General features: G+C 37.4%; 1 protein-coding gene across 3 annotated transcripts; it reads left to right on the top strand.

Moving 5' to 3' along the window:
- The first annotated feature begins 242 nt into the window (after positions 1-242).
- Positions 243-22447, top strand: LOC121730259 (phospholipid scramblase 1). Of its 3 annotated transcripts, XM_042119235.1 has the most exons (6): positions 243-392; positions 4845-5240; positions 8017-8282; positions 12207-12431; positions 20257-20418; positions 22272-22447. In XM_042119235.1, exons 2-6 carry the CDS (start codon positions 4850-4852, stop codon positions 22329-22331), a joined length of 1104 nt encoding a protein of 367 aa, XP_041975169.1. In that variant the 5' UTR covers positions 243-392; positions 4845-4849; the 3' UTR covers positions 22332-22447. The 3 variants fall into 3 exon arrangements, with proteins under 3 accessions (XP_041975169.1, XP_041975170.1, XP_041975171.1); XM_042119236.1 differs by lacking the exons at positions 243-392; positions 4845-5240 and adding an exon at positions 6973-7210; XM_042119237.1 differs by lacking the exons at positions 243-392; positions 4845-5240 and adding an exon at positions 6973-7261.
- The last annotated feature ends 2874 nt before the right edge of the window (positions 22448-25321 follow it).

The raw sequence follows: 25321 nt of genomic DNA, 5'->3' as shown, positions 1-25321 counted from the left end.
AATCGACCGACTTGACTTCTTGACTGGACAATATAGAAAAACGATGCTGAAAATTGTATAGAATATTGTTTTCCCGCCATAATATACTCGACACTGGCCATGGTTAAATAGCCTAAGTGCCATAATAAGCAAAAAAAATTACATATGTCTGAATGACAGTCAGTGAAATGTCATTTTTCAAATTTCAGTCAACTGTCATTTGTCAAAGTTCAAACATCAAATTTCGATCAGGAGTAGCCGAAATTGTCCGAAAATAAAATATTAATTTTATTTTATCACTAAAATTACAGGCCGAAATTGAAATTATTTAGTGAATTAGTTTTAAACACTATCATCGTAAAGCAGTTTACAAATTTATTAGACACTTTAAACTTTCGCTGTTCAATAAACAGGTATGTACTTACCTATTTAGCTGTATACTGTATACAATAATAATTGAGTATGTTTATTTAAAAACATGTTAATGTACTTCTGATTCACAATTATTAAAATACATTAGAAATTGTATTGGTCTACTAAATTCTAAGTCAGCGCCTCATAACACCCAAAAGCTACACTTTATTCTGATCAATATGCGAATCCCATTGGACCTCTTTCTAGGTACCTACTTGTGTCACTTTATAATCTAGGGCATTGTGCATGCTGCATTTGTTACTCCAGGAATGTGCCTCGCTAATAAAAACATTGATCTTATAAACATAGTACCTTACACATAATATGGTTTTGATTTAAAAAAAATCTAGTTTCAGAAGTATGGCGACCCAAAAAACTTTTTTTTTCTATTTTTGTTTGTAAATCGTAATGCGGTTCACCGAATAAATCTACTTACCCAGTTTTAATAGGTCTTATAGTTTCGGAGAAAAGTACCTTTTTTCCATAGGGAAAATGTGTTTATGCATCCTGGCTGTTTGGGGGGGGGCACATTTTCTTACCTGTATACAAAATTTCAACCTTCTAGGAGGAGAGGAGGGGCTTCCAGGTCTTCTAGAGACTAAAAGTGGGTTATAATTTTGATACTTCCCTAGCTTGTACAGTCAAAATTAATACATTGATAATGGAAAATCGAGACACAATAGATATTCTTCAATACTAAGGACCAGTGAAACATCACCACCTTCTGATAAAGAGCTGAATAGGCTATTCACAACTTTTTTGACAGATTCTCCATACTTCATCTATCAAGTTAAGTGATGGATAGCCTATTCGGCATTGGTGGTTTATCAGGAAGTGGTGAAACAGGCTCTTAGACTATTTTTTTTTTTATGAAATAAAGGGGCAAACGAGCATACGGGTCAAATGATGGAAAGCAACTTCTGTCGCCCATGGACACTCGCAGCATCAGAAGAGCTGCATGTGCGTTGCCAGCCTTTTAAGAGGGAATAAGGCAATAGGGGAGGGTAGGGAAGGGAAGGGAATAGGGGAGGGTAGGAAAGGGGATTGGGCCTCCGGTAAACTCACTCTGTTGCAAGCGCTGTTTCTGTGAGAACGTGGTATTTATCTGGTCGAGCCGGCCCATTCATGTCAAAGCATGGCTATTCCACGTATTTAATATGATTGATAATTCAATAGATAGTCTTCGGTTCTTCTCAGGCTAGTTCCCAAACTGGTGGTAGGCACTGTAGATTCTACATTCTTCTGACTTTCAAAAAGTGTATTTTGAAAGTCAGAAGAACTTTTATTCAATTGTTACGCGGCCGCCGGTGGCTGCTTTAGGCTTGGTGAGCTAATGAGGATATTTGGACGTCAGTTACTGAACAACCTCTTGAGCTTTGCTCATTAGTCTCGCGGGTCTCAATTTATTAGCCAATTTTGACATCTTTGTATGAAGTAGTTTTTGAATTCTTGTTAAAAAAAAATGGTTCCTGTAAATTGTAATAATAACACTGCATAAATTATAATATCTAAATATATATTTTTTTAATTATACGAAACAAAGTCTGCGTCTGTCTGTTGGCGATGAGTTATAAAATAGGCTAAGTGCGAGTCGAACTCGCGCACGAAGGGTTCTGTTATAGCAAATAAATAATTAATTTAATTTTAATTTTATGATTAATTATTATTAAAGTACACATGCCTAAAATTGAAATTTTCAAGTGCCTATCTGTTGCCAATGTTGATATAGAGCAAAAAAGGGCAAAAAAAATCATGTTTGTTGTATATGAGCCCCCTTAGATATATATTTTTTATTTTGTTTTTAGTATTTGTTGCTATAGCGGCAACAGATATAAAACACAATCTGTGAAAATTTCAGAAGTCTAGCTATAGCGGTTCTTGAGATACAGCCTGGAGACAAACAGACAGACGGACAGACAACAAAGTCGTTTTTACCCTTTGGGTACGGAACCCTTAAAAATTACTGTATGGAATTTTATGCGGTGCAATGATGCAATTAAAAGAATTATTCTTCTGGTGGCCGGTGGGTTTGGCTATATCAGGGGTTCCCAATCTTTTTCAGGCTGTGGCGCACTTACAAGTCAATATTTTGTCACGGCGGCGCCCTTCTTTACCTAGGCTGTTTAAAAGCGGCTGTAGGCGGTTTAAAAGGCTGACCAATCTCCGCTTTGCCGACGACATAGTCATTTTTGCTCCTACAGCCGCAGATCTCCAAGTTATGCTCCAAGACCTCAGCACTGCAAGCCTCGAGGTGGGACTTACAATGAACAGGTCCAAAACACAACTGATGACCAACAGCACGAGACGTAGGGTCGTGGTAGACGAGCAAGAAATACAATATGTCGACGAATACATCTACTTGGGCCAGTTAGTTTCTTTTGACAATAGACCAGGAAAGGAAGTCGATCGCCGAATCGAAAACGCCTGGAAGAGCTACTGGTCCATGAACAAGCTGATGAAGGCATGAAGAGCTACCAATCTCCCTGAAGCGCAGGCTCGTCGACATGTGTATTCTGCCCGCCCTAACCTACGGTGCGCAAACTTGGTCATTGACCGATTTACAAAAGTCCCAACTCGGGGTTTGCCAAAGAGCAATGGAGCGCAGTATGTTGGGAGTAAGTCTGGACAAAATAAGGAACACAATACTGCGCTCACAAACAAAAATCACGGACGTAGGAGCTAGGGCAGCTAAGCTAAAGTGGGATTGGGCTGGCCACGTTAGCCGTATGCATCCCGACCGCTGGGCAAAGATATCGACAGAGTGGGTACCTGAGGATGGAAGACGCAACTGTGGCCGGCCTAGGAAAAGATGGCGCGATGAGCTGGAGGCGTACCAGCCGGGCTGGCCAACGGTGGCACTGGAGCGAGACAAGTGGAATATCCTGGGGGAGGCCTTTGCCCAGCAGTGGGATAGCACAGGCTAATAAAAAAAAAAGTTAGGTTAAACAAGCAAATACCTAATTAAAAAAAGTAATAAACATACATTGAATCATCTGCTTGCTTTTTATAATTCATAATAATATTATAATTTTATTTTATAATATTTGTATGTACACATCGCACAGTTTGGGAATCCTGGGCTATATAATTTGTTTAGATTTTATATACTTACACTTTATATTGATACTGGCGATTCCCGCAACTCCGTTGCGCCAAAATTCGTACGAAACCGTACATTTTTCCGGTACACCTCCATACCAAATTTCAGCAAAATCGGGTCAGCGGTTTTTTTATAAAATAACGGGACAAACGAGCAAACGGGTCACCTGATGGAAAGCAACTATCGTCGCCCACAGACACTCGCAACATCAGAAGAGCTGCAGATGCGTTGCCGGCCTTTTAAGAGGGAATAGAATAGGGTAATAGGGTAGGGTAGGGAATAGGAAAGGCGATTGGGCCTTTGGTAAACTCAGTCAATCGGCGAAAAACAGCGCAAGCGCTGTTTCACGCCGTTTTCTGTGAACCCGTGGTATTTCTCTGGTCGAGCCGGCCCATTCGTGCCGAGGCATGTCTCTTCCACGGCATGTCTCTTCCACGGCACGGTTTGTGCGTGAAGAGGTATCAGACATACAAACAGACACACTTTCGCATTTATAATATTTAAGTGTGCTTTGACTTCTCACCTCATAATAAAACTGGAAAACTAGTGACATTAATAGATTCATCAAGGTCACTAAGTCATTTTTAATAGGTTTAAATTTGATGTTATATTTATAGCAAAACTCTCATTTATTTTACTGTTGTGCTCGTGTTAGCTTGTTTTAGATTTCTTTGTAAATAATTTTATAATGGAATAAGGTAATTTTTGTTTGAAAAATGTTAAAATTTTGTAAAATTTCATTTAAAGGTCACAGCAGACATATCAACTCGGAAAGGGATCGGCACCGTATCGCCTCGAGCCGTTCAATATTGTTTGTATGAAACTTCCTACTGCAACGCACACTAAGCGGAATCGTAACGTAATCGCCTCGCCTCGGAACAGGCTCCGAACCGGGATGTGAAGCGTGGTCAACTAGCTTACGGCTCGTCGTCCCCCCGCTTACGGCTCGTCGTCCCCGCGCTTACGGCTCGTCGTCCCCGTGCTTACGTCTCTCCGTACTCAAGCTTACGTTTCTTCGTCCACCCTTACCCCTTTCCCCTTCCCCGAACCGTAAGCGAGGCGTCGCCTAGCCGTAGCCGAGTTGACGTAGATGCGCTACTAATACGCTTTGGTTACGTGCATACGTTAGGTCGACGCCTGGTTGACGGCTAGGCGAAAGGCGATACGGTGACGATCCCTTTCCGAGTTGATATGTGTGCTGTGAGTTGTGACCCATACTCAATATAACTACATGAATAATAATTATCATTAATGTAGTGATATTGAAAACAAAGTCCCCGGCCGTGGAAAGCCAGTGCGGGCTGTGCTAGTATACTCTTAATAAAAAAACTAAACTAAGCTTTTTTTACAGAAAAAATGTCGCACAAACCAACACCGTACAGCCCAAACTTCCCACCGAGCCAAGGCTATGCTCCTCCTGAAGATAAAGAGACTGGTAAAGAGAGCTATCCTATGTATCCACAAACTGGTTATCCTGGACCGCCAGCTGGTGCTCCGTTACCGCCAGGAGCCCAGCCCTTGCCCGGAATGCAACATGGATTCCAGCCTGGTTTCCAACCAGGGATGCAGCCGGGTTTCCAGCCTGGAATGCAGCCGGGTTTCCAACCAGGGATGCAGCCGGGGTTCCAGCCTGGGATGCAGCAGGGATTCCAACCTGGATACCAGCCTGGGTTCCAGCAGGGATACCCACACCCTCAACCAGGGTATCCAGCTCCTGTGATGCAGCAGCCTGGGCCTCAGGTTCCAGGTACAAATTAATATTTTAATAATTATGAAACATAGTCCTGGTAGCTATTTCTGTATCAGCCTTCGTGCACAACAAAGCATTCATTAGATTCAAAGGCCCATTTCTATGATAGAAGTAAATAACTGTAAGGGTCGCGCCGCACCGGAATGGCAGCGGCGAGGCGAGCACTTGAGAAATCGAAGCCGCCGCGCCGGCGGCCACGAGCGGCCACGGGCGGCCGTAGATTTTTCAAGCGATACTATGTATTACAATAATGAAGATAAAGTTTAAAACCCTATGACACTGGAAGTGCTCGCCTCGCCGCTGCCATTCCGATCCAGCGCGGCCCTAAAAGCAACTGTTTAATATGCAATAAGCTTCGGTTTTTATATATAATTTTCTTCGGTTCTTAGAAGGTTCTTAATGATTAAATATATTAAGATAAGATAATTGCTATTAATAGCATTAAATAACATCTAACCTTATAATATACTGTTTAGTGTTTACATTGTTATCATGGTTAGTTCCGCATGTTTATACAGGATGTAACAAAAAAAGTCATAAATCATAATACATTAGTGTGTTTGTGTCCCCCTGTAAGGAGTTCACTGTGAATGTAGCAGCGCTGAAAAAGTAACTGTTTTTAAATTTTGTATGGGCAAATTTTAACGTGGAGCCATGCTTCGGCACGAATGGGCCGGCTCGATCGGAAAAATACTACGTTCTCACAGAAAACCGGCGTCAAACAGCGCTGGCGTTGTGTTTCGCCGAGTGAGTGAGTTTACCGGAAGCCCAATCCCCTACCCTATTCAAGGGAATAGGGTCGGGAAGGCCCTACCCTACCTATTCCCTTCCCTTCCCATCCCTACCCTCCCCTATTACCCTATTCCGTCTTAAAAGGCCGGAAACGCACCTGCAGCTCTTCTGATGCTGCGAGTGTCCAAGGGCGACGGAAGTTGCTTTCCATCAGATGACCCGTTTGCTCGTTTGCCCCTTATTTCATTTTAAAAAATCATGATGCTGGGCCCTGGGGTGCTTGTCTGTCCTAAATACTAATAAAAAACACACACATAAACACTCTAAATTCTAAAATAATTTCACTTTGTTTTGTTACACCCTGTACATATATTCACTTAAGTATACGATTATTATGTTTTATTCAAAAGGCTTTTTTTGTGTATAAAGTGATAAATATTTCACAAAGTATGATGATAATTATTTTTTTGATATAATATCATATCAAATGTTTTCACTGCTGGAAAGTTTGTCTGTTTTGTAAGTCTGTTATTTTTTCGCGCATAAATTGTTGAACTGATTTTGATAAAATATGGTATAGTTGTAACCTAGGGCACAGTATAGTGTAAATAGTCACACCCAAATGCAGTAATCGCAATACTCAGCAGGGCACCATCTACATAGTTGTCTATAATTTACAAAGGCATACAATCATTGCATTGGAGAAGTGAATGACTTATTATTATTATTGATAAACATGTTTACATAAACTGTTTCTAGAGCTCTCAAGTTGATAGGTGATATAGTCTTATTATATCCATTCTCTGTAGTTGATATTGCTGTATTGTTCTTATCCATATTCTCAGAAAAAGTATTGGAAAGTAAAATAAATTTTCTTTTCAATATTAATTTAAACAATCAGATAATTATTGTAAAGCACCAGTTTGGAATAAAATAAATGAGTTTGAATTTTTTTGTTACGTTAAATAATAATATTTAAAAAGTATAATGAATGTTGAAAATACGTATTTTAGTCATCTAGAACATTTCAGTGAGGACAGTGTTAACAGATTCATAGAAAGATCGCGCAAACTAAAGACAAACGTTTCCGTGAAGTGTAAAAAGTTGTTTAGGAATGACAAATACGTGAAGATATATAATGTGCGTTGTGTGAAGAGGACATTCGTGAAATTGTACAGCAAGCTATTCAGTAGTTCTTATAGCTACGAGCCTCTATTATCTGAAGAGGAAAAAAGGTTCAACCGTATGGACTACATAAGTGCGGTGGAGGGAATCTAATTGTTTGTGTATGTTCTGATTTATTTATAGAAATGTTGCGTGGAAATTCCAGTTTGTTCGCTATTTGTTTATATAGAAAATATGAATACAATAGTTGTCACATAATTATCACTAAATTGTTACTTATGTTCAGTGCCGTAGATAGCCTTTTTTGCGCCCTGTGCGAGCTTATATAGCTGCACCCTTGTTTTTTAACTGACTTCCAAAAAGAAGAAGGTTATAATATGTTCGGCTGTGGATTTTTTTTACTACATTGGAAAACATCTCTGGGGGGCAGCGAGAAGTACTTATCGGGAGCAATTCGAAAAAATAAGAGTCTGCCTGGTCTGGCCATTCTTGCACCCTCCCCCAGAGTCTACGCCCTGTGCCTGGGCACCGGTGGCACCGCCCTATTTACGGCACTGCCTATGTTAAGCCCATTTGCTAATGGCTTTTGGCAGGATTTGTTGTATGTAAATTCAAATTTCTGTGTTAGAATATCTTAGACGATACATAAAAATTGCTAAAAGATGTCGACGTGGTCGTGGTCGCATTTACAATATTTAATATGAACTTGAAATCAATAAAATATGGGTTCGATAACTTGGAATTTGCTAAAAAAAATATTATGTTTGTTGCTGTTGTTTGTTGTCGCTTATAACTGAATGCTCTTCATGTTTACAGTTGATGAGCTCAGTATGTTAATTTCTTAATGGATATTTTTTCAACCAAAATATTTTTGATATTTTACTCTTTATTTTATTTTGCTAAAAACTTTTTTCAGGTGGCTGGATGACTATTCCTCAAGGCCTCAGCAACTGCCCGCCCGGCTTGGAATACCTGTCTATGATTGACAAACTGCTTGTCCATCAAAAGGTGGAGTTGCTTGAGGCTTTCGTCGGCTTTGAGACCAACAACAAGTATACTGTGAAGAACGCAATCGGCCAAAAAGTGTATTATGCTGTCGAAGACAACGACTGTTGTACTCGCAATTGCTGCGGTCCGATGCGACCGTTTGATATGAAGATAATGGATAACTTCCAGAACGAAGTAAGTTATGTAGAAGTTCATGGAGCATTTTGCCTTATCGCTTCTAGCCGTAATGTGGGGCGGTGGTGTGAGGACACCGCCGCCCATTACACCGAATCAGGACTCAGGCCTGTCCCACTCGCGAGATTAGGCATCGAACTGTAAGTACCACCCGCGGGTGGCAAATCATTAGGGACTCACAGCAAGCGAGCGGTGACGCACGCGCAAGATTTTTCGTCGCGTATGTATCTACTGTTTACTGATCATAAATGAATTTAATTCATAGTACTGATTTAACCGCAGTGACAAAATCGTTATAAATCTTATAAAAATGAACAATTGAAAAAAGCCAAGGTATTTAAATACAAAAAGTAGATAAAAACTATACAAACATAGCAAATAAACCAATTTCATACAATGAAACAGAAAAACTACACAGAAATAAACACAAGTTACTAGTAAAAATTTCCTGCACTATAATAATCGAATATATAAATCTACTATAAAATATAGGTTGGGTAACAAAAAATTTATATTACTATAAAAAGGTTTGCTATTCGTACCAATAGTAATTAAAAAAGATTATTTTGTTTTCTAAAAGGCGAAAACCTTGATTTCGTCAGAAAAGGTACGAGTTAAGCAATGGATGTAGGCACCTAGCACTGCGCGGTCGGAATTTGAACTTTATTCGGAACGTGCACGTCAGTATTGACATATTTCAAACGAAGTTTTAGGGGCATGTGTCAAAAAATAAACAACAAGAGTGTTTATTTTGTAAATATTATAGCAAATAAAATATATTTAGAACAATAATTAATGGTATTTGGGTTAGATTTAGTTAAAAACTACTTGTGCAAAATGAATATAATGAAAATAACTGGTTTTGAAAGTGTAAAACACTCAATAAGTTTCAAGGCCCAATCTATGCTAAAAGGAAATAAATTGGTGTTAGCAGGACATGTAAGGGATGTAGAAGAGCTAAGAACTAATGGCAATGTTATTTAATACGAGCCAATATAATTCGTTGAACATCGGTGACTTTAGCACCCTATAAAACAAGTTCAAACGTAAGTAATGAACCAACCAAAAACGTAACTAAGCATTTAGATAAAGCTAGTCTAAACATTTTTATTCATTTTTACAGATAGATAATAATGGTCGGTTGTTGCTGGAGTAAAATGCAGCTGTGTTTATAACCAGAGCGGCAAGTGCAAACATATTGCTGCTTTAATCAGTAACAAAAATACAAGCAATACTTTATACTTGAAAAAAATAAATGTAATGTTTTTAAAAATCTTGATTTTATTTATTTTTTACAACATTAATACTCTGGAAGAAAATCGGAGTCTATAAATTTACTAAAACACTGCAAAAATTCTTCATGTTTTTTTTTATTTTTTTTTTATGAGATAAGGGGGCAAACGAGCAAACGGGTCACCTGATGGAAAGCAACTTCCGTCGCCCATGGACACTCGCAGCATCAGAAGAGCTGCAGGTGCGTTGCCGGCCTTTTAAGAGGGAATAGGGTAATAGGGGAAGGTAGGGATGGAAAGGGAACGAAATAAGGGAGGGTAGGGAAGGGAATAGGATAGGGGATTGGGCCTCCGGTAAACTCACTCACTCGGCGAAACACAGCGCAAGCGCTGTTTCACGCCGGTTTTCTGTGAGGACGTGGTATTTCTCCGGTCGAGCCGGCCCATTCGTGCCGAAGCATGGCTCTCCCACGTTTAAAATGTCCCATGTTTCTGAAGTCTTTGCATTAATACACTTTCAATCAATGAGTTTCTAAAACAGTAACATAGAATATCATTGCTTTCAATCACTTCAATATGGATTCTTACTCGAGCAATATCAGCGAGCAAGTCCTTTCGGTTTCCTCTTGAGAGTAGGTACTCGTTTTGTTTTGCATAAAAATGGGGGCATAATAATTTTAACTTTTTTACCCCTTTCATCTAAGACTTGCTTACTTGAAAAACCTTTTTCATTGAAACTCTATCTCCAGCTTCTAAAAGATCAGTTAAACCAGATGTTGTTTATCGTCATTTGTGAGTCACTGTTTCTTCCACCTGATACTTTGGATTTAAATAAAATAGGTATTCTATGAAACTATCACTGCAAGTTTTGTCGTCAGATTTTGGAGAACATGGTGGTCCATCATTCATCAACACTAAAACAACAGTTAGGTACTCAAGTAATATCTTTATAAAATGCAACTCAAATAAAATTGACTTGACTGATAATGCAATTTTAGGTTATATCGAATCACATACTTTTTCATTTTTACAGCAGCTATCTGATCTAATTTCCTAGTGGATTTAGGAAAAACATTAAATTTGTATACTGACTACCTATTTTTGCTGTTATTTTTGCAGTCTACGATACAAAAACCATTAAGACCAATTTCTAAATATTCAAAACAAGTTTTGACAATTGACAAGTTGACAAGTTTGTTTGACTACTAACTGAGCCCCTTTGGTTGCATATTTTTGCCACGGCAAGCGCGGCAATCGCTTTCTTTACCCCCTCCACCCACTTCGCACGCTCCGAATAGTATCGTAGCATGAGTCGTTATTGTTTAAAACGGGTTTCGCTAGTGGGAATTCTGTTAGTACAACTAATATTTATTCTGTGACCGAGTCCTAAAGAGAGCCGTAATGTGCAAGGTGTTTCTGCGCATTCGACGGTGGGTGACGGGTGTACAAAATGTGGATGATCGCTGGTAGAGTGGCGGTAGGTTCTATCGTACCCGCAACTCTGCCTTAAGCGAGGAGAGCACCATGAGATTTTAGTGGGAGTCCCACATACCTCGGACGATATCCCCAATTCGACAGGGATGCATAAAGCATTTCCCCATGTATAAAAGGCCTCTGTTTACGTAGGTACGTTCGTGTAGATTCTCTATGTCTTTCATCTCTTTGTGGTAAAGAAGCGGTCTAGGAAGTTGCAGACGATCGTAGGAGACATGATACCATCAAAACATACTAATCAACTTAGACCCAATTTCACCAACCTCTGTTTGTTAAATCCTAACAAGGCATTACTTAACGGACCTTGGAAAATTAAACAGACTGTTAAAATACTTATGTCCCACAGTAAAAATTTAACAGCGGATTAGTAAATGCAACGTTAAGTGAACAACGAGTGAATAACATTCAATTCGTTCGTTCTTGTTATAAGGCGACGAAATTGCAATGTACAAGTTTAAGGGGGACCGCCAAGTAAACTACAACCTACAACCGCCAAGTCGCTGATTACCTATCTCGATTCAGATCGCTGTGAATTGATCCTTAAACTTGTTAAGTGAAATTAAACATCTACATTAGCGGTCCCCCGACACACCTTGACAACAATTATGGACTAAAATAATTATAACTTTACACAAGATAGGAATCATTTGAACTTAAAGGCAGTAAATATTATTTCATTACTTTTTAAAGTTGTTTTGGCAGGGGTTTTTTTTAATTTCTTAATTTAATTTTATTTCATAATTTTTAAACTTGTGTTGGTTATAGTGCAGAATAATTCCTATCAACAGAATCATATTCTCATGATTACTATCTATCAATGTCCTTTTCGTTGAGGCCGTTAAAATGAGCCCAAACATGAAACCTCCACTTTGGGTTCATACGAAGCTCGGTTCCTATAGAATCCAGGTGATGCTGCAGCAGCAGCATGTAAATATTTACTGTTTATACTTTATCTACTTCTTACTGGTAGTCACAAAAAAAAATATTTTTTTGTGACAACCATTTTTGTGTATTATTGTGTTTAAATATACGGACCTATACGATTTGCAAACCTTCAAGAAGACAGTGTAAAAGGCCGGCATCGCACCTGCAGCTCTTCTAATGTTCCGAGTGTCCATGGGCGACGGTAGTTTCTGTCCATCAGGTGACCCGTTTGCTCGTTTGCCCCTCTTATATATTAAAAAATGTAATGTTTCAGGTAATCCACCTCAATCGTCCGCTAGCCTGCGACACCTGCTGGTGTCCGTGCTGGCTGCAGAGCATGGAAGTGTCTTCCCCCCCGGGGACAGTAGTGGGGTCCGTGGAACAGGAGTGGTCCATCTGCAAGCCGTGCTACGTCATCAAGAACGCTTCGGGAGACGTGGTGCTGAGGATCAAGGGACCCGTGTGCACATTCTCCATCTGCGGGGACGTGGAGTTTAATGTAAGTTGGTAACGTTAATGGGGTTATATAACTAACTATTATAGAATAGACATCAGAGTCCCAATTCTCATACTTCTCGAGGGCTCGAAGCCCTAAAAGTGTCCCGTTCACACTTCGCGCACATTTTGTTCGACTAGCACAACTTTGCAATCAAAATTGCTTTCAAAATGGGTTGCTCACAGGATATCTTGCCACGAGAGACGAGCGTGACAGATTTCTAACATACTAATTTTGATGGGGAACTAAATTCGAGATACAAGGACTAATCCTTATATCTAAACCTAGAAGGATAAACGGGTGTTACTGTTCCATTCAGGTCAAAAAATATTTATTAAATACTAGCTGTTGCCCGCGACTTCGTCTGCGTGGACTTCAGTTTATAGCGCGCGATGTCAACAAAATTGGTGTCAAAAGCTTTTATAAAAAAACCCTGGTACCCCTTAAATCAATACAGCTGTGCAGTGTGCACACAATAAGTATTTCATTTTTTTATATTAAACTTTATATTTTATGCCAAATTTTAAAGCTTATTTAGCCCTCCAATTACACAACTTTACCCATAAACTATTTATCATTGATAGATTTAAGGTTACGTCACTGCACAGATAAAGTACTGACTTATTTAATACCGTAGAATAGATATAACAACCGAAAAAAATCGAAACTTAAATGTAAGATAATACCACGTCTTATAGAAAGACTTTTGAGCAAGCGTCAGCGCGATGTAGAAGACGCACGGCGCCATCTATTATGAACTGTTGGAACTAACTTAATTTGAACAAATTTACGCATTTTCACCCCCTTACAACCCTTTTTTCCAGTAAAAAAGTAGCCTATGTCCTTTCTCAGACTTTAGACTATCTGTATACAAAATTTCATTACAATCGGTTCGGTAGTTTTGGCGTTTGGCGTGAAAGCGAGACTGACAGACATACAGAGATACTTTTGGCGTTTGGCGTGAAAGCGAGACTGACAGACAGACAGACAGACAGAGATACTTTCGCATTTACAATGTTAGTATAGATTATGTGCACACTGCACAGCTGTTTTTTGGGTATTTTGATTAATTAAGCACTTTCAGCGCTGCCATTCCGGTGTAGCGCGGCCCTAAGAGGGGTACCACTTACCAGGGTTTTAAAAAGTTTTTAAATTTGACACACATTTTGTTGACACCGCGCGCTATAAATTAAAGTCCACGCGGACGAAGTCGCGGGCAACAGCTAGTGTTACAATAAAGTAAAAAATAAAACGCCATCTGTTGAATCGTATTAGAACTAAAATGTTCATTGCATCGATATATTTCTGGATTTTTTATAATATTATACATAAAATATGTTTAAGATTTTTGAAATTTTATTTTAATACACATCCAAGACCCAGGAACATTGAAAACTTTTTGTTCCGCCTGCGGGACTCGAACCCAGGACCCCCGGGATGAGCGCTGGCCACGCGCAATGCGAATTCATTTTCATCGGTATTTTCATGGAAATAAGATATTTTCCCACATCAAAATGTAGCCTATGTCCTTTCTCAGACTCTAGAATAACTGTATACAAAATTTCATTGCAATCGGTTCAGTAGTTTTGGCGTGAAAGCAAGACAGACAGACAGAGATACTTTCGCATTTATAATATTAGTATGGATTTTATAATATTATACATAAAATATGTTTAAGATTTTTGAAATTTTATTTTAAATAAAATAAATAAATAAATAAAAAACTCTTTATTCAAACAAACAAAACAGATCAATTTACACACGTTACAAAAACAGAAATAGTTTGAATTGGCGGCCTTACTGCTGGAAGCAGTCTCTACCAGGCAACCATAAAATATAACTAAAAATATTTAAAATAAAAATAAGATAAGATACTATTAGTATATAAATAAATAAATATAATACACAAATAAATATAATAGATACTTTATACCGAATAAAATAAATACATATAAGTAATATAATAATATGAATCGAAGAAGAGGATAAATCGTAAGGGTTTAAGAGTTTGCAGCTAAATCTAAGTAATATTGTTTGAGTCTTTTTTTAAAATTATCAATAGATTTGGACTTATGTATGCTTTCGGGTAAAGAATTCCACAGACGAATAGCAGAGACGGTGAAGGAAGAGTCATAGAAGTTAGTGTTGTGGGAAGGGAAGGCAAGAGTTAATTTATTGGCTGAGCGAAGTGTAGGATGCTTGTGTCCAAGAAAGGTAAAGTTTTGTTTGAGGTAAGCAGGAGTTTTGGGATTAAATAGAATATTAAAAAGAAGATGAAGAATATGTGTATTCCGACGCAACTTAACAGGTAGCCACTTTAGCTCTGTCCGGTAGTTAGATATGTGATCGTATTTTCTCAGACCAAAGATGAATCGGATGCAAAGATTTTGCAGGCGTTCAAGGGAAGAAAGAAGTTGATCATTTAGATCACTGTAGCAGACATCTGCGTAATCTAGGATGGGAAAGAGTAGAGCGTGAACTAATGAGATTTTGGTTGATACAGGAAGGAAGTAACTGAGGCGTCTGAGAGAAGCAGTGGCAGCGAGGAGCTTCTTGCGGAGTTCTTGAGTTTGGGTGTTCCATGAAAGAGTGCGGTCAAAGTATATACCGAGGTTGCGAACGGAGGAGCTATAGGGGATGATAGCCCCGTCAAGAATTATTTCTGGTAAGTTAGCCCAGTCGACTTTAGCAATCAGCTGCCTGCTACCAATGATGATGCACTGGGTTTTTTTCGGGTTGAGATTAAGACCGTAATAATTGCTCCACTTTAGTATTTCTGACAAGTCAGTATTAAGTTGAGCAATCACGTTAGAAAGTGAGGAAAGTAAGGCCTGTCTATAGATTTGTAAGTCGTCTGCATACATATGGTAGAAAGAAGAAATTATTTGTGAAACAGAGTTTATGAAAATGGAAAATAGAAGAGGAGATAACACGCTACCTTGGGGCACGCCTGCAAATACATCACACCATGAGGAAATTTTATTGTCAATTTTAACACGCTGCCGGCGTCCTTGTAGGAAGCTGCGGAACCAGTTGACGGCCTCAAGAGATAGATTGAGCGATCTAAGAAGGAGTAATAAAATGTCATGGTCTACTGTATTGAAAGCATTGCTAAAGTCCAAAAGGATGAGAATAGTTAGATTTTGGTTATCCATGCCATGACGAATGTCATCAGTAATTTTAACTAAGGCTGTAGAAGTACTATGGCCGGGGCGAAAACCTGATTGCAGAGGATTTAATATATTATTTAAATTAAGGAAAGAGCATAGTTGTTGCTGTACTAAACGTTCAAGGATTTTCGAGAGGAAAGGAAGTATTGAAATTGGGCGGTAATCAGAGAAAGATAGGGGACTAGATTTCTTGGGCAGAGGAATTATATAAGAATCTTTCCAAGAGCTAGGAAAAGCAGAGGTTTTGAGGGAAAAATTAAGGATATGGACGAGGACTGGTGATAATGTGTCAAGCAATGGAACTATCATGTTACGCCCAATGTTGTCACTACCCACAGCCTTAGATGAAATTGACAGAACAGCCTTTTTAACATCACTGATAGATAAATCCTTAAATGAAAATGGGGGGTAATCTGGTATAGGTAAGTTAGATATAGTATGACTTGTGTGAGCTTTTTTGTGAGTATCGTAGACATGTGCGGGGTTAGCAAAATGACTATTTAAGAGATCTAAATCAATGCTGGACGAAATTGAGGTTTTAGGATCTTTGCCAACTCCAAGTGACTTTAAAAACCTCCATACTTTAGCTTGGTCACCATTTTCGACACACGATTGAATGTGACGTTTTTGCGCATCTCTGCACATTGTGTTGCAGCGATTGCGGAGTTTATTATAGGCTAATTTGTCGACATCAGAATGTGTTTGGCGTAATTTAGCTTTTGCACGATTTTTTTTATTTATTAAGGATTTAATATCGTCTGTTAGCCATGGCGCTGGAAGGTGCTTTATTTTAACAGGGCGTAACGGTGCATGTTTATCAAAGAGTTCGATGATTCTACTCTCAAATATAAAAGTTTTTTCGTCAATCGAATCAGCATTGGTTATCTCTTCCCAGTCCACATTTTCAGCATCCTCGCGGAGACTGTCTATGTCGATATTTTTAAAGGACCGATGCAAGACAACTTTGGGCTTGGTTTTAGCTAGACGAAATTTGTATGAGAGGAATATGCAGTCATGGTAAGAAAATCCTTGCGCTGGACATTGGCCGTAAGAGTCTACAAGGTGAAGTGAAGAAACAAACATAAGATCAAGAAGTGATGGTGTGGAATGAGGATAGTGATGCGTGGCTTGCAGAGGAAGAGTATTTAGATTAAATGAGTTAATGATAGATATAAGTTTTTTAGAACGATAATCGTCTTTTAGGAGACAAGTGTTAAAATCTCCCATCAAAATAATGTGCTCATAAGAAGGAATAAATTCATCGAGCAATTTTTCGAAGGCAGTAAAATAATTGACGGAGAGATTAGGACTGTAGAATACCCCAAGCAATATTTTAGACACGCCATTTGCTATTTCTAAAATAAGGTGTTCAGTATCATCGGCTGAAGGAGGTTGTGCTGATGATCTCAAAATTTTATATTTAATATTAGATTTAAGGTAGATTGCAACCCCACCACCTGGTCTACCTATACGGTCATTTCTAATGAGATGGTAACCGGGCAAAGAGTAAGAAGTGGAAGGTAGACAGGGTTTGAACCAAGATTCGGAAATAAGGATAGCGTCAATGAATGATTGAGAGTCAAATGAGTTGAGAAGTTCGGAAAAGTGCGCCGGAATACTTTGAGCGTTCAAGTGTATAATATTAAAATTCTTTAAGTTGTTAGAGAAGTGAGAACTAAGTGTAGAAAGTAAATGATCAGAACAAGTACTGTGAAAGCTATCGTCACTGCAACTCGAGGAGCCCGAAATAGATATAAAACTATCATCTAGAGATTCAAACATTGATAAAAATAAAAAATAAAAATAACAATATAATATTATATATAAATATAATATATACAATAACGTTATCTATATATTAATAAAATATAAATATGTATATGTATTTCTTCTTATATAATTACTTGTAACACACCAACCGACTTCACAATTTTATAAATTTAAAGAATATTTTCAAAATTAACAATAAATCTGTATATAATTCAATATAGTAGCTGCTGCTGCCTGCTATTATTCGTTATAAGAAAACAAGGCTTTATCACTTTTTCTTTTAACATAAAAAAAGAACAAGAAACAAAGAAGAAGAAGAACCACAGAAATAAGCAAATTTGACAGCCACAAACTATTGGTATTGACAGCTGACATTTGACAGGATACATGTTCACAGTTCACACTTCACTGTAATTCTTAAATAATAATAAAGTTTGTTACAAAATAACAATCAATGTAACAAAATAAATAACAATAACAATGTTTTAGACTTGTGAGTAGCAATTATTTTGCAGCTTGTCTAAGTACACAACAAAGCTAGCACATTAAAAATTATGATCTAAATATTATGCATTACAATTTTAACCTTGTGAATAACAATTATTTTACAGCATGTTTATGTTTATAACATATTAAAATTAGCACATTAAAAACTTATGACCTAAATTAGACTAAAACAAAAATATACATTATTATTGTGACCTGTGACATCACAAACCACAGTAATATATTTTGTGGGTTAAAATTTACATAATATAAAACACTAAGTAAAGTACATACTAGCTATTAACTCACAATACAGTATTAGAATGTGTTTGTTCCTTTTAATCCATATTATACTATAAATCACTTTAGACTTTAGACATAAATATGTGAATATTTAATAGAAATGTAGACTAGGCAACACAGTGAAAATATAATATAATTAAACAAGAGAATAACAGTATTTGCTGTAAATTAAAGGCTATAGAATATAAATATAATGAACTACTAACCAAGCTGCTTAGTTTTTAGGATTCTTTTGGGTCTTTTGCTGACATCGGCTACAGCTGGGGGAGTGTTATTGGACATGCTAACATTAGATTGTTGCTGGACACTTGTTTTTTCCGAATTGGCATGAGGAATTGCTTGTAGTTCTTGGAGAGATGTTATTTTGTGACGTGAGCCATCCGGAGTTGATATTATAATAATACCGTTTCTAGTCCAACAGTTTGAAATTCCAAAAATTTCTCTTGCAGCAATAAAAGTTTCGTGTCTGCTTTTGTTGAGGAATTCTGACATTGTTGTGCCTGAGCCCTTTAAGTTTGTTTTAGCGAACCAGATGGAGTCTCTAACTTGGATTTCTTGGAGCTTAACCAGAATAGGTCTGGGCACACCTTCCTTGGCCCTTCCAATCCGTTGGCTTCGTTTGATACAAGAGGAGTCAAGAGACTTTAAGTTTAATTTCATAGAGATAGTTGCCATAACAACTGCTGAAGTGTCCTCTCTGCTGTCCTCTGGGATTCCATGAAAAAGGAGCATCTTTCTTCTGCTACGCATTTGCTCCTGGTCATGAAATCTACTTAGCAATGCCACCTGGGACTGAAGATTCTGCAGAGCGGACAGAATAAAAGTCCTAAAGCACTCAAATTCTGAGGCTATGCGCGGAGTGGAGATTGTATCAGTTGTTGAAGTGGTAGCCCGGGCAAGTTCTTGTTGGAAACCCTCCATACTAGATTTGAAGACTTTGGCCAGATCATCTATGGTCTTTTGCAGACTTTCCATTTTGAAGTGAAATAAGTAGGATTTGAGTGAGTATTTTAGAGGTTATAAATTGTGAAAAAACTGTTAGGAAACTGAGGTCGGTGGTATTAGGTATTTACGCACTCATAATGTTGTAATTATTGCGGTTTTGTTAATAAACAAGAAGTGCAAAAAATTTTGCAAAAATATTTTCACACACAAAATGGCGCGTTGCGCGTTGTTTTCGGTAGGCGTCCTTTTTCACTTTCACTTAAAAAGTTATATACACTATTGCTCATGTAAGTCTAACACTGTAATTTATTAAGAGATTATATAAATTTGTAATTTAACACAAAACGAAAGTCAATTAACTACTGTAGGTATTTAGAATTATTTTTATAACGGGAGACAACAAAAGTACGTGTTGCGCGGCCGCCGATTCAGGCGCGAAAAAAAAAAAAGCACACATCCAAGACCCAGGAACATTGAAAACTTTTTGTTCCGCCTGCGGGACTCGAACCCAGGACCCCCGGGATGAGCGCTGGCCACGCGCAATGCGAATTCATTTTCATCGATATTTTCATGGAAATAAGATATTTTCCCACATCAAAATGTAGCCTATGTCCTTTCTCAGACTCTAGAATAACTGTATACAAAATTTCATTGCAATCGGTTCAGTAGTTTTGGCGTGAAAGCAAGACAGACAGACAGACAGACAGACAGAGATACTTTCGCATTTATAATATTAGTATGGATTGTTTGACCTGAATATATCGAGAGCAATGATTAAATCACTCAATAAACATAGATTTTACTTCAAATACCTTATTTACCTTAAACTTTTTATACGTGGGAGAGCCATGCTTCGGCACGAATGGGCCGGCTCGACCGGAGAAATTTCGCCGAGGGAGTGAGTTTACCGGAGGCCCAATTCCCTTCCCTATCATCCCCAATTCCCTTCCCTTCCCATCCCTACCCTCCCCTATTAACCTATTCCCTCTTAAAAGACCGGCAACGCACCTGCAGCTCTTCTGATGCTACGAGTGTCCATGGGCGACGGAAGTTGCTTTCCATCAGGTGACCCGTTTGCTCGTTTGCCCCCTTATTTCATAAAAAAAAAAAAAACTTACTAAATCTCTATTAACCATTCGATTGGTATTTTTCAGGTATACTCTCAAGACGGCGAGACGAAAGTGGGCAAGATAACGAAGCAGTGGTCGGGTCTGGCGCGCGAGGCGTTCACCGACGCAGACTATTTCGGGATCTCATTCCCCATGGATCTCGATGTCAGGATAAAAGCGGTGCTGCTCGGTGCCTGCTTCTTGATTGTGAGTGTTGTTTTTTTAGTAGTCTTAAAAAATTCCCGATTCTTATACGAAGTGCGAACACAAGTAAATCAATTTTTTTATAAAAAAGGGGGGTAAACTAGCGAACGGGTCACCTGATGGAAAGCAACTGCCATCGCCCATAGACACTCGCAACATTAGAAGAGCTGCAGGTGCATTGCCGGGGGGGATACGCTATCTTGAAGGTTTGCAGGTCGTATTGCTCAGAAAATACTGTTGACACTTCGTTCCAGAGTTTTACAGTGCGTGACAGAAATTTACGCTAATTTCGTGATTGGCTATATTTGTCGCCAATCACGATATAAATCCACTTGTTTTTTTTTCACTCGAGCATCCGAAAAGGTTTCTCTAAAGGTGGCCATACACGGGACAGTTATTAACGTAACGATTTATCTCCTCGATGTTACAATCGAACGACAAATTGTACGTGTGTAGCAATATCGCAAACGATTTTACGTTCAAAAGGTCGATTGGACGATTTTCTTGAAGATCAATCGAAACTACAAATTGTCCCGTGTATGGGCACCTTTAAAGTAACACCGCACCAGGCGACTTTACGCTGCTGCGGAGCAATACTTCACATTCCATAGTACTGAACTTATAAGTAGTGACTAGTGCGTCTAACCTCATAATTTGGCAGTGACGTGTCGCGTCGCTTTGGTGCAGTATATTTCACAAGTTTAAGGAGATATAGTATTTTGATAATGTACGAGCGCAAAAAAAATCACATGACAATTCAACCAATTAATTTTCTGCCAAAATATTTAAATAAGCAAGTGAAGTTCCTTAACACTCCTACTCTTAAAGGCTTTTTATAATTTTTAATTTCTTTCCATGCCTATAGGTATTCCATATAAGACAGATATTGAAAAGGCAAAACGAAGGCGTGGCTAAAATTTGTAATATTATTGGAAATACCGCCATCTATATGCGCACGAACATGTCAGAAATCCCAGAAAAGTAAATTACTTCTTTGTTTAAGTTTTAGTCTTCCTACTATGTAAAACAAAGTATACTTGATTATATATTATGTTATTGAATGTACTGTCACTTCTTGGTACCAGTCGTGTATTTAACAAGTTTGTAATAAATTACAAACTTGTTAAATACACGACTGGTTTCGAAAAGATCATCATCGGTAGGTGTATACTTGTTTATTTACGGCCGTTCCCAATATTCAATCTATCTCTGGTTTGACATACAACCGATCGCAGATAACATTGAATTGACATAAAATATATGTCTCTAATGTCTATTGTGAGCTATACCTATCTTTAGTAGGGCAAAACCAGAGATAGATCAAATATTGGGAACGGCCGTTAGTACACTACTATTTCGCCTAGATTGGCAGGGTTATGTTATGAGACTTATCTAAACAAGAATCTATAAGGAAAAATGAAAACGTGAGAGGGTGAACACGATAAAAATTGCAGTTTTTTGCATAAATTTAGAGCCAGAAAAGTGATTTGAAAATAAAAATAAACTGTGTATTTTATATTGTGTAGTCAGATATAGATATTAGCCAGGTGATGAACTAGATAACTTACAAGGTTTATTCAAATTATAAGGAAAAAAATGAGTCTGTATGTTACAAATTTATTTAGTTATCGTGTTCATCCACTCACTCGTAGGCCGTAGCTGATTATTTTTAAGAACTACTATCTCATTATTACTGTATTTATGATATACCCCGACATTACAAAATACACTTGACAGAGAGGTCAAAACATTGTATTACTGTAAATTGTAATGTATGTTTATTATGTAGTGTGAATCTATTTATAAGCAAGTTGATATTTTATTTAAGATATTTTATAAAAATGTGTATTTTTCAGGATTTCATGTTCTTCGAAAAGGCTGGGAACAACGAAAGCGATCGCCCTGGAATGCTGTAATCTAAATCACCATAAAGGTTGTGTACCCGATACGAATACAATTATTTAGGTTGTATTTTATATACAATAACGTCTATGTTAACATAAGGCCAAAAATATTTTTTCGATGCTTTTGATATATTCTAAATACTGGTTTAGAGTTATACTAGATCTGTAGGAATCTCCATTGACTCTTAGGTCTATCTAGGTCTAAACGTTTTCCAAAAAAATGTAATTGTAAAATTGATTGGAAGTATTTTTCGAATTACCATTGATCAAATACTCTTGATCTCGTTGAAAACTCTGTCGTATTTAAAGGTATAATATGCAAACTGCGATTGCGCGGTATATACAAACTGTAAAAAATAAATTGGTTAGACTTTCGAGTGTATATGTGTCCTCTATTTAAAATTCACTGTTAAAGTAGCGGCCCTGAAAGAGTGGTTTTCTCAAATTTTGTATATACAAATTCATGATATTGGGGCGTTTCTCGTTGAAACATAGAAGTCAAAATTAACTTTTAAGCGCTGCTACTTTCACAGAAAACTCTGTACAAGGGACGTGTATAAGAGACACCTTAAAGTATTATCACTTTGTTTTGTTACACCCTGTATAAGAGCGTTTCCACAAGTTCCTGTCCTTTAAAATTATTTAATCGGATCCGAAATAGTGTCGAATAATTTGAAAACGCTCTTATGGCCATGCTATTTTTTAAATTTTAAATTATTACGAATCTCCGTCTGATTGTCTATAGACAAAAAAATTAAAGCGATTAAATCGTTTCAAAATTATAATAGAATAATCCGCTTACAAATAAAAATATAAATACAGCGAATCTGCTTGTCTTTGCCTGGCATCTTAGAAACGCCACATGACAAAGTTAGCTGACCTTAAATAGTTATACGCTGCGTAAATATTTTTATTACTAAATGGGTAAATGGTCCCTCCCGCAAACTGCAAATAGTTTAATAATTTAAAAAAATGTAAATTCACGCACTTCGATTTGACAATGAAAATGTCCATATTGAACAACAGATAAAAAGTTTGCAGTTTGCGGAGCTCCTTAAAATATTAGATGTAAAATGCTTTTTATTTTAATGCGCATTTATAATTAATGATAGAAAGTAGTGAAGCTTTTAATTGTATGCTTTTTTGGCCTACTATATTTCTGGCCTTTTTACTATTTTATTTCTATATAACCTATGTATTATGTACCATCGGAGAAATTGATACATAGGCGGAGGGTACACGGGGTACACCAACGTCATTTGGCCAGGACTCAGGGCCCGTACCACGAAACGGTTTTGAGACTCAAACAATCGTACGAGAATGTTGCGTCCTACTCATGAAGCTATTATAGAGAGGAGATGGCCTAAGCAACTGTGCACTGTGATTTTCAACTAGGTCCTGACGTCATCACTGTGGGCGGGGCTTAAGTCAGTACACTTTCAGCGTTTGTCAGGTGCACACGTAACGAGACTCCCAATAAATTGGTGTTTTTTGCGTTTTTAACAAGGAAAGGATGAAGTATTGTGTTTTACAATGTCGAAAACACTCAGACAGACGTTCTGATAATATAAATACCATTACATTTCATTTGTAAATAATTTTAAATGTAATTTAAATATAAAAGTTCTAGAACATTTTAGCTTCCAGACCTTTGAAAGATAATACAGACGTAAATGCTTATAATTTTGCATAAGTTTATTGCAATAATCATACTTGAATACTTAAAACCGTGATACACTTTGTCTTAAACACATTTAATAGGTAAAACCGTACTTATATAGCTTTTATTGTCATATTACTTATAAAGCGCCATCTGTCGTCATCTTGGATAACTATTATGAACGTAACAAATATCCAGGGCCGTATTTAGAATTAAATTATTAACCGAATTAAAAAACGAGGAGGTTGTATTTTTATTAAGTATCGCAATGACAGTTTGTTTGCTAATGTTGATTGTTGACGCGCGCGTTTTTATTTGCGGACATTTCTTTTAAGTTTTTGTTTTAATTTTTTTCGTGATAATAATAGGTAATAATATGTGATATTATTATAGTAATTGATTAATAAAATAATAGCTGAATCACATTCATTGATAAAATATTACCACAAATCTTTTTCATGAAAATTGTGGATTCGCTCAAAAATAAAAAAATAAAGTACTTAACTGAAAGAGTTGAAGCGCCACGGGGTTGACCAAAAACAAGGTAATACTTTAAGGTTGGGTTGCAGTTAAAGTTTAAGTTATGGTTATAGTTAAGGTAAATTTAACTTTAACCTTAACTTTGACCGGAGAAATTGACAGCTGACAGCTGGTCCAACAAGGTTATATTTAAATGAACGTGGGCGGGGGCGCTGCTGGTAAAAGAGAACTGTCAAAAATGGCGTTTTTTATATGATGACAGCGTTAGTTCCTTTTTTCGCCACGCGCATTTAAAACCTTGTCGAGCTCTATGGTTATGGTCAAATATGGTGTCTTGATGGCGTCAATTTTTAACTTTAACCAAAGATTTGTCATTTTGAATTATAGTTACAGTTAAAGTTAGTTGGTGCAACCCAGTCTTAATGTACAGAACTGGTCGATTACTTACCTATAAATTAATGCTATCAGAAAATTTTGCTAACGCTACATTTTTAGCAAACAAAACTATCATTGCGATCCCATTCTGATCGCGCTTGGATTATCATCTTTCATGTACTTACCATCGAAAAAATTTATTAATAGCCCATAGGCCGCGCCCCCGAATAAAAAAGTTTGAGTTTGAGTTTATCAGGTGACTCGTTTACTCGTTTGTCCCCTTATTTTACATTAAAGAACCGGTCAAAATACTAACCCTTATTTTATTAATTGAACTTATTATAATTATTATATTAATTTTTTTAAAGTTCTGAGTACGTCCCATAATATTCAAGAATTTTGACATCTAGTGTTAGATAGCTGAACTACGTAGTAACATCAACATCGACATAAGCTAGTAGTTTTGCTTTTAGCCGATAGATGAAAT

The sequence above is a fragment of the Aricia agestis genome, chromosome 9 (genome assembly GCF_905147365.1).
Source record: "Aricia agestis chromosome 9, ilAriAges1.1, whole genome shotgun sequence".
Taxonomy (NCBI): domain Eukaryota; kingdom Metazoa; phylum Arthropoda; class Insecta; order Lepidoptera; family Lycaenidae; genus Aricia; species Aricia agestis.
The sequence above is the reverse complement of the archived record's forward strand: the minus strand, read 5'-3'. Positions and strand labels throughout refer to the sequence as shown.

Coding starts and splice junctions, on each gene's coding strand:
- LOC121730259 (XM_042119235.1), top strand. CDS start 4,850: ATGTCGCACAAACCAACACCGTACAGCCCAAACTTCCCACCGAGCCAA. Junction 8,283..12,206: donor TGGATAACTTCCAGAACGAA/GTAAGTTATGTA, acceptor GTAATGTTTCAG/GTAATCCACCTCAATCGTCC. Junction 12,432..20,256: donor GCGGGGACGTGGAGTTTAAT/GTAAGTTGGTAA, acceptor GGTATTTTTCAG/GTATACTCTCAAGACGGCGA.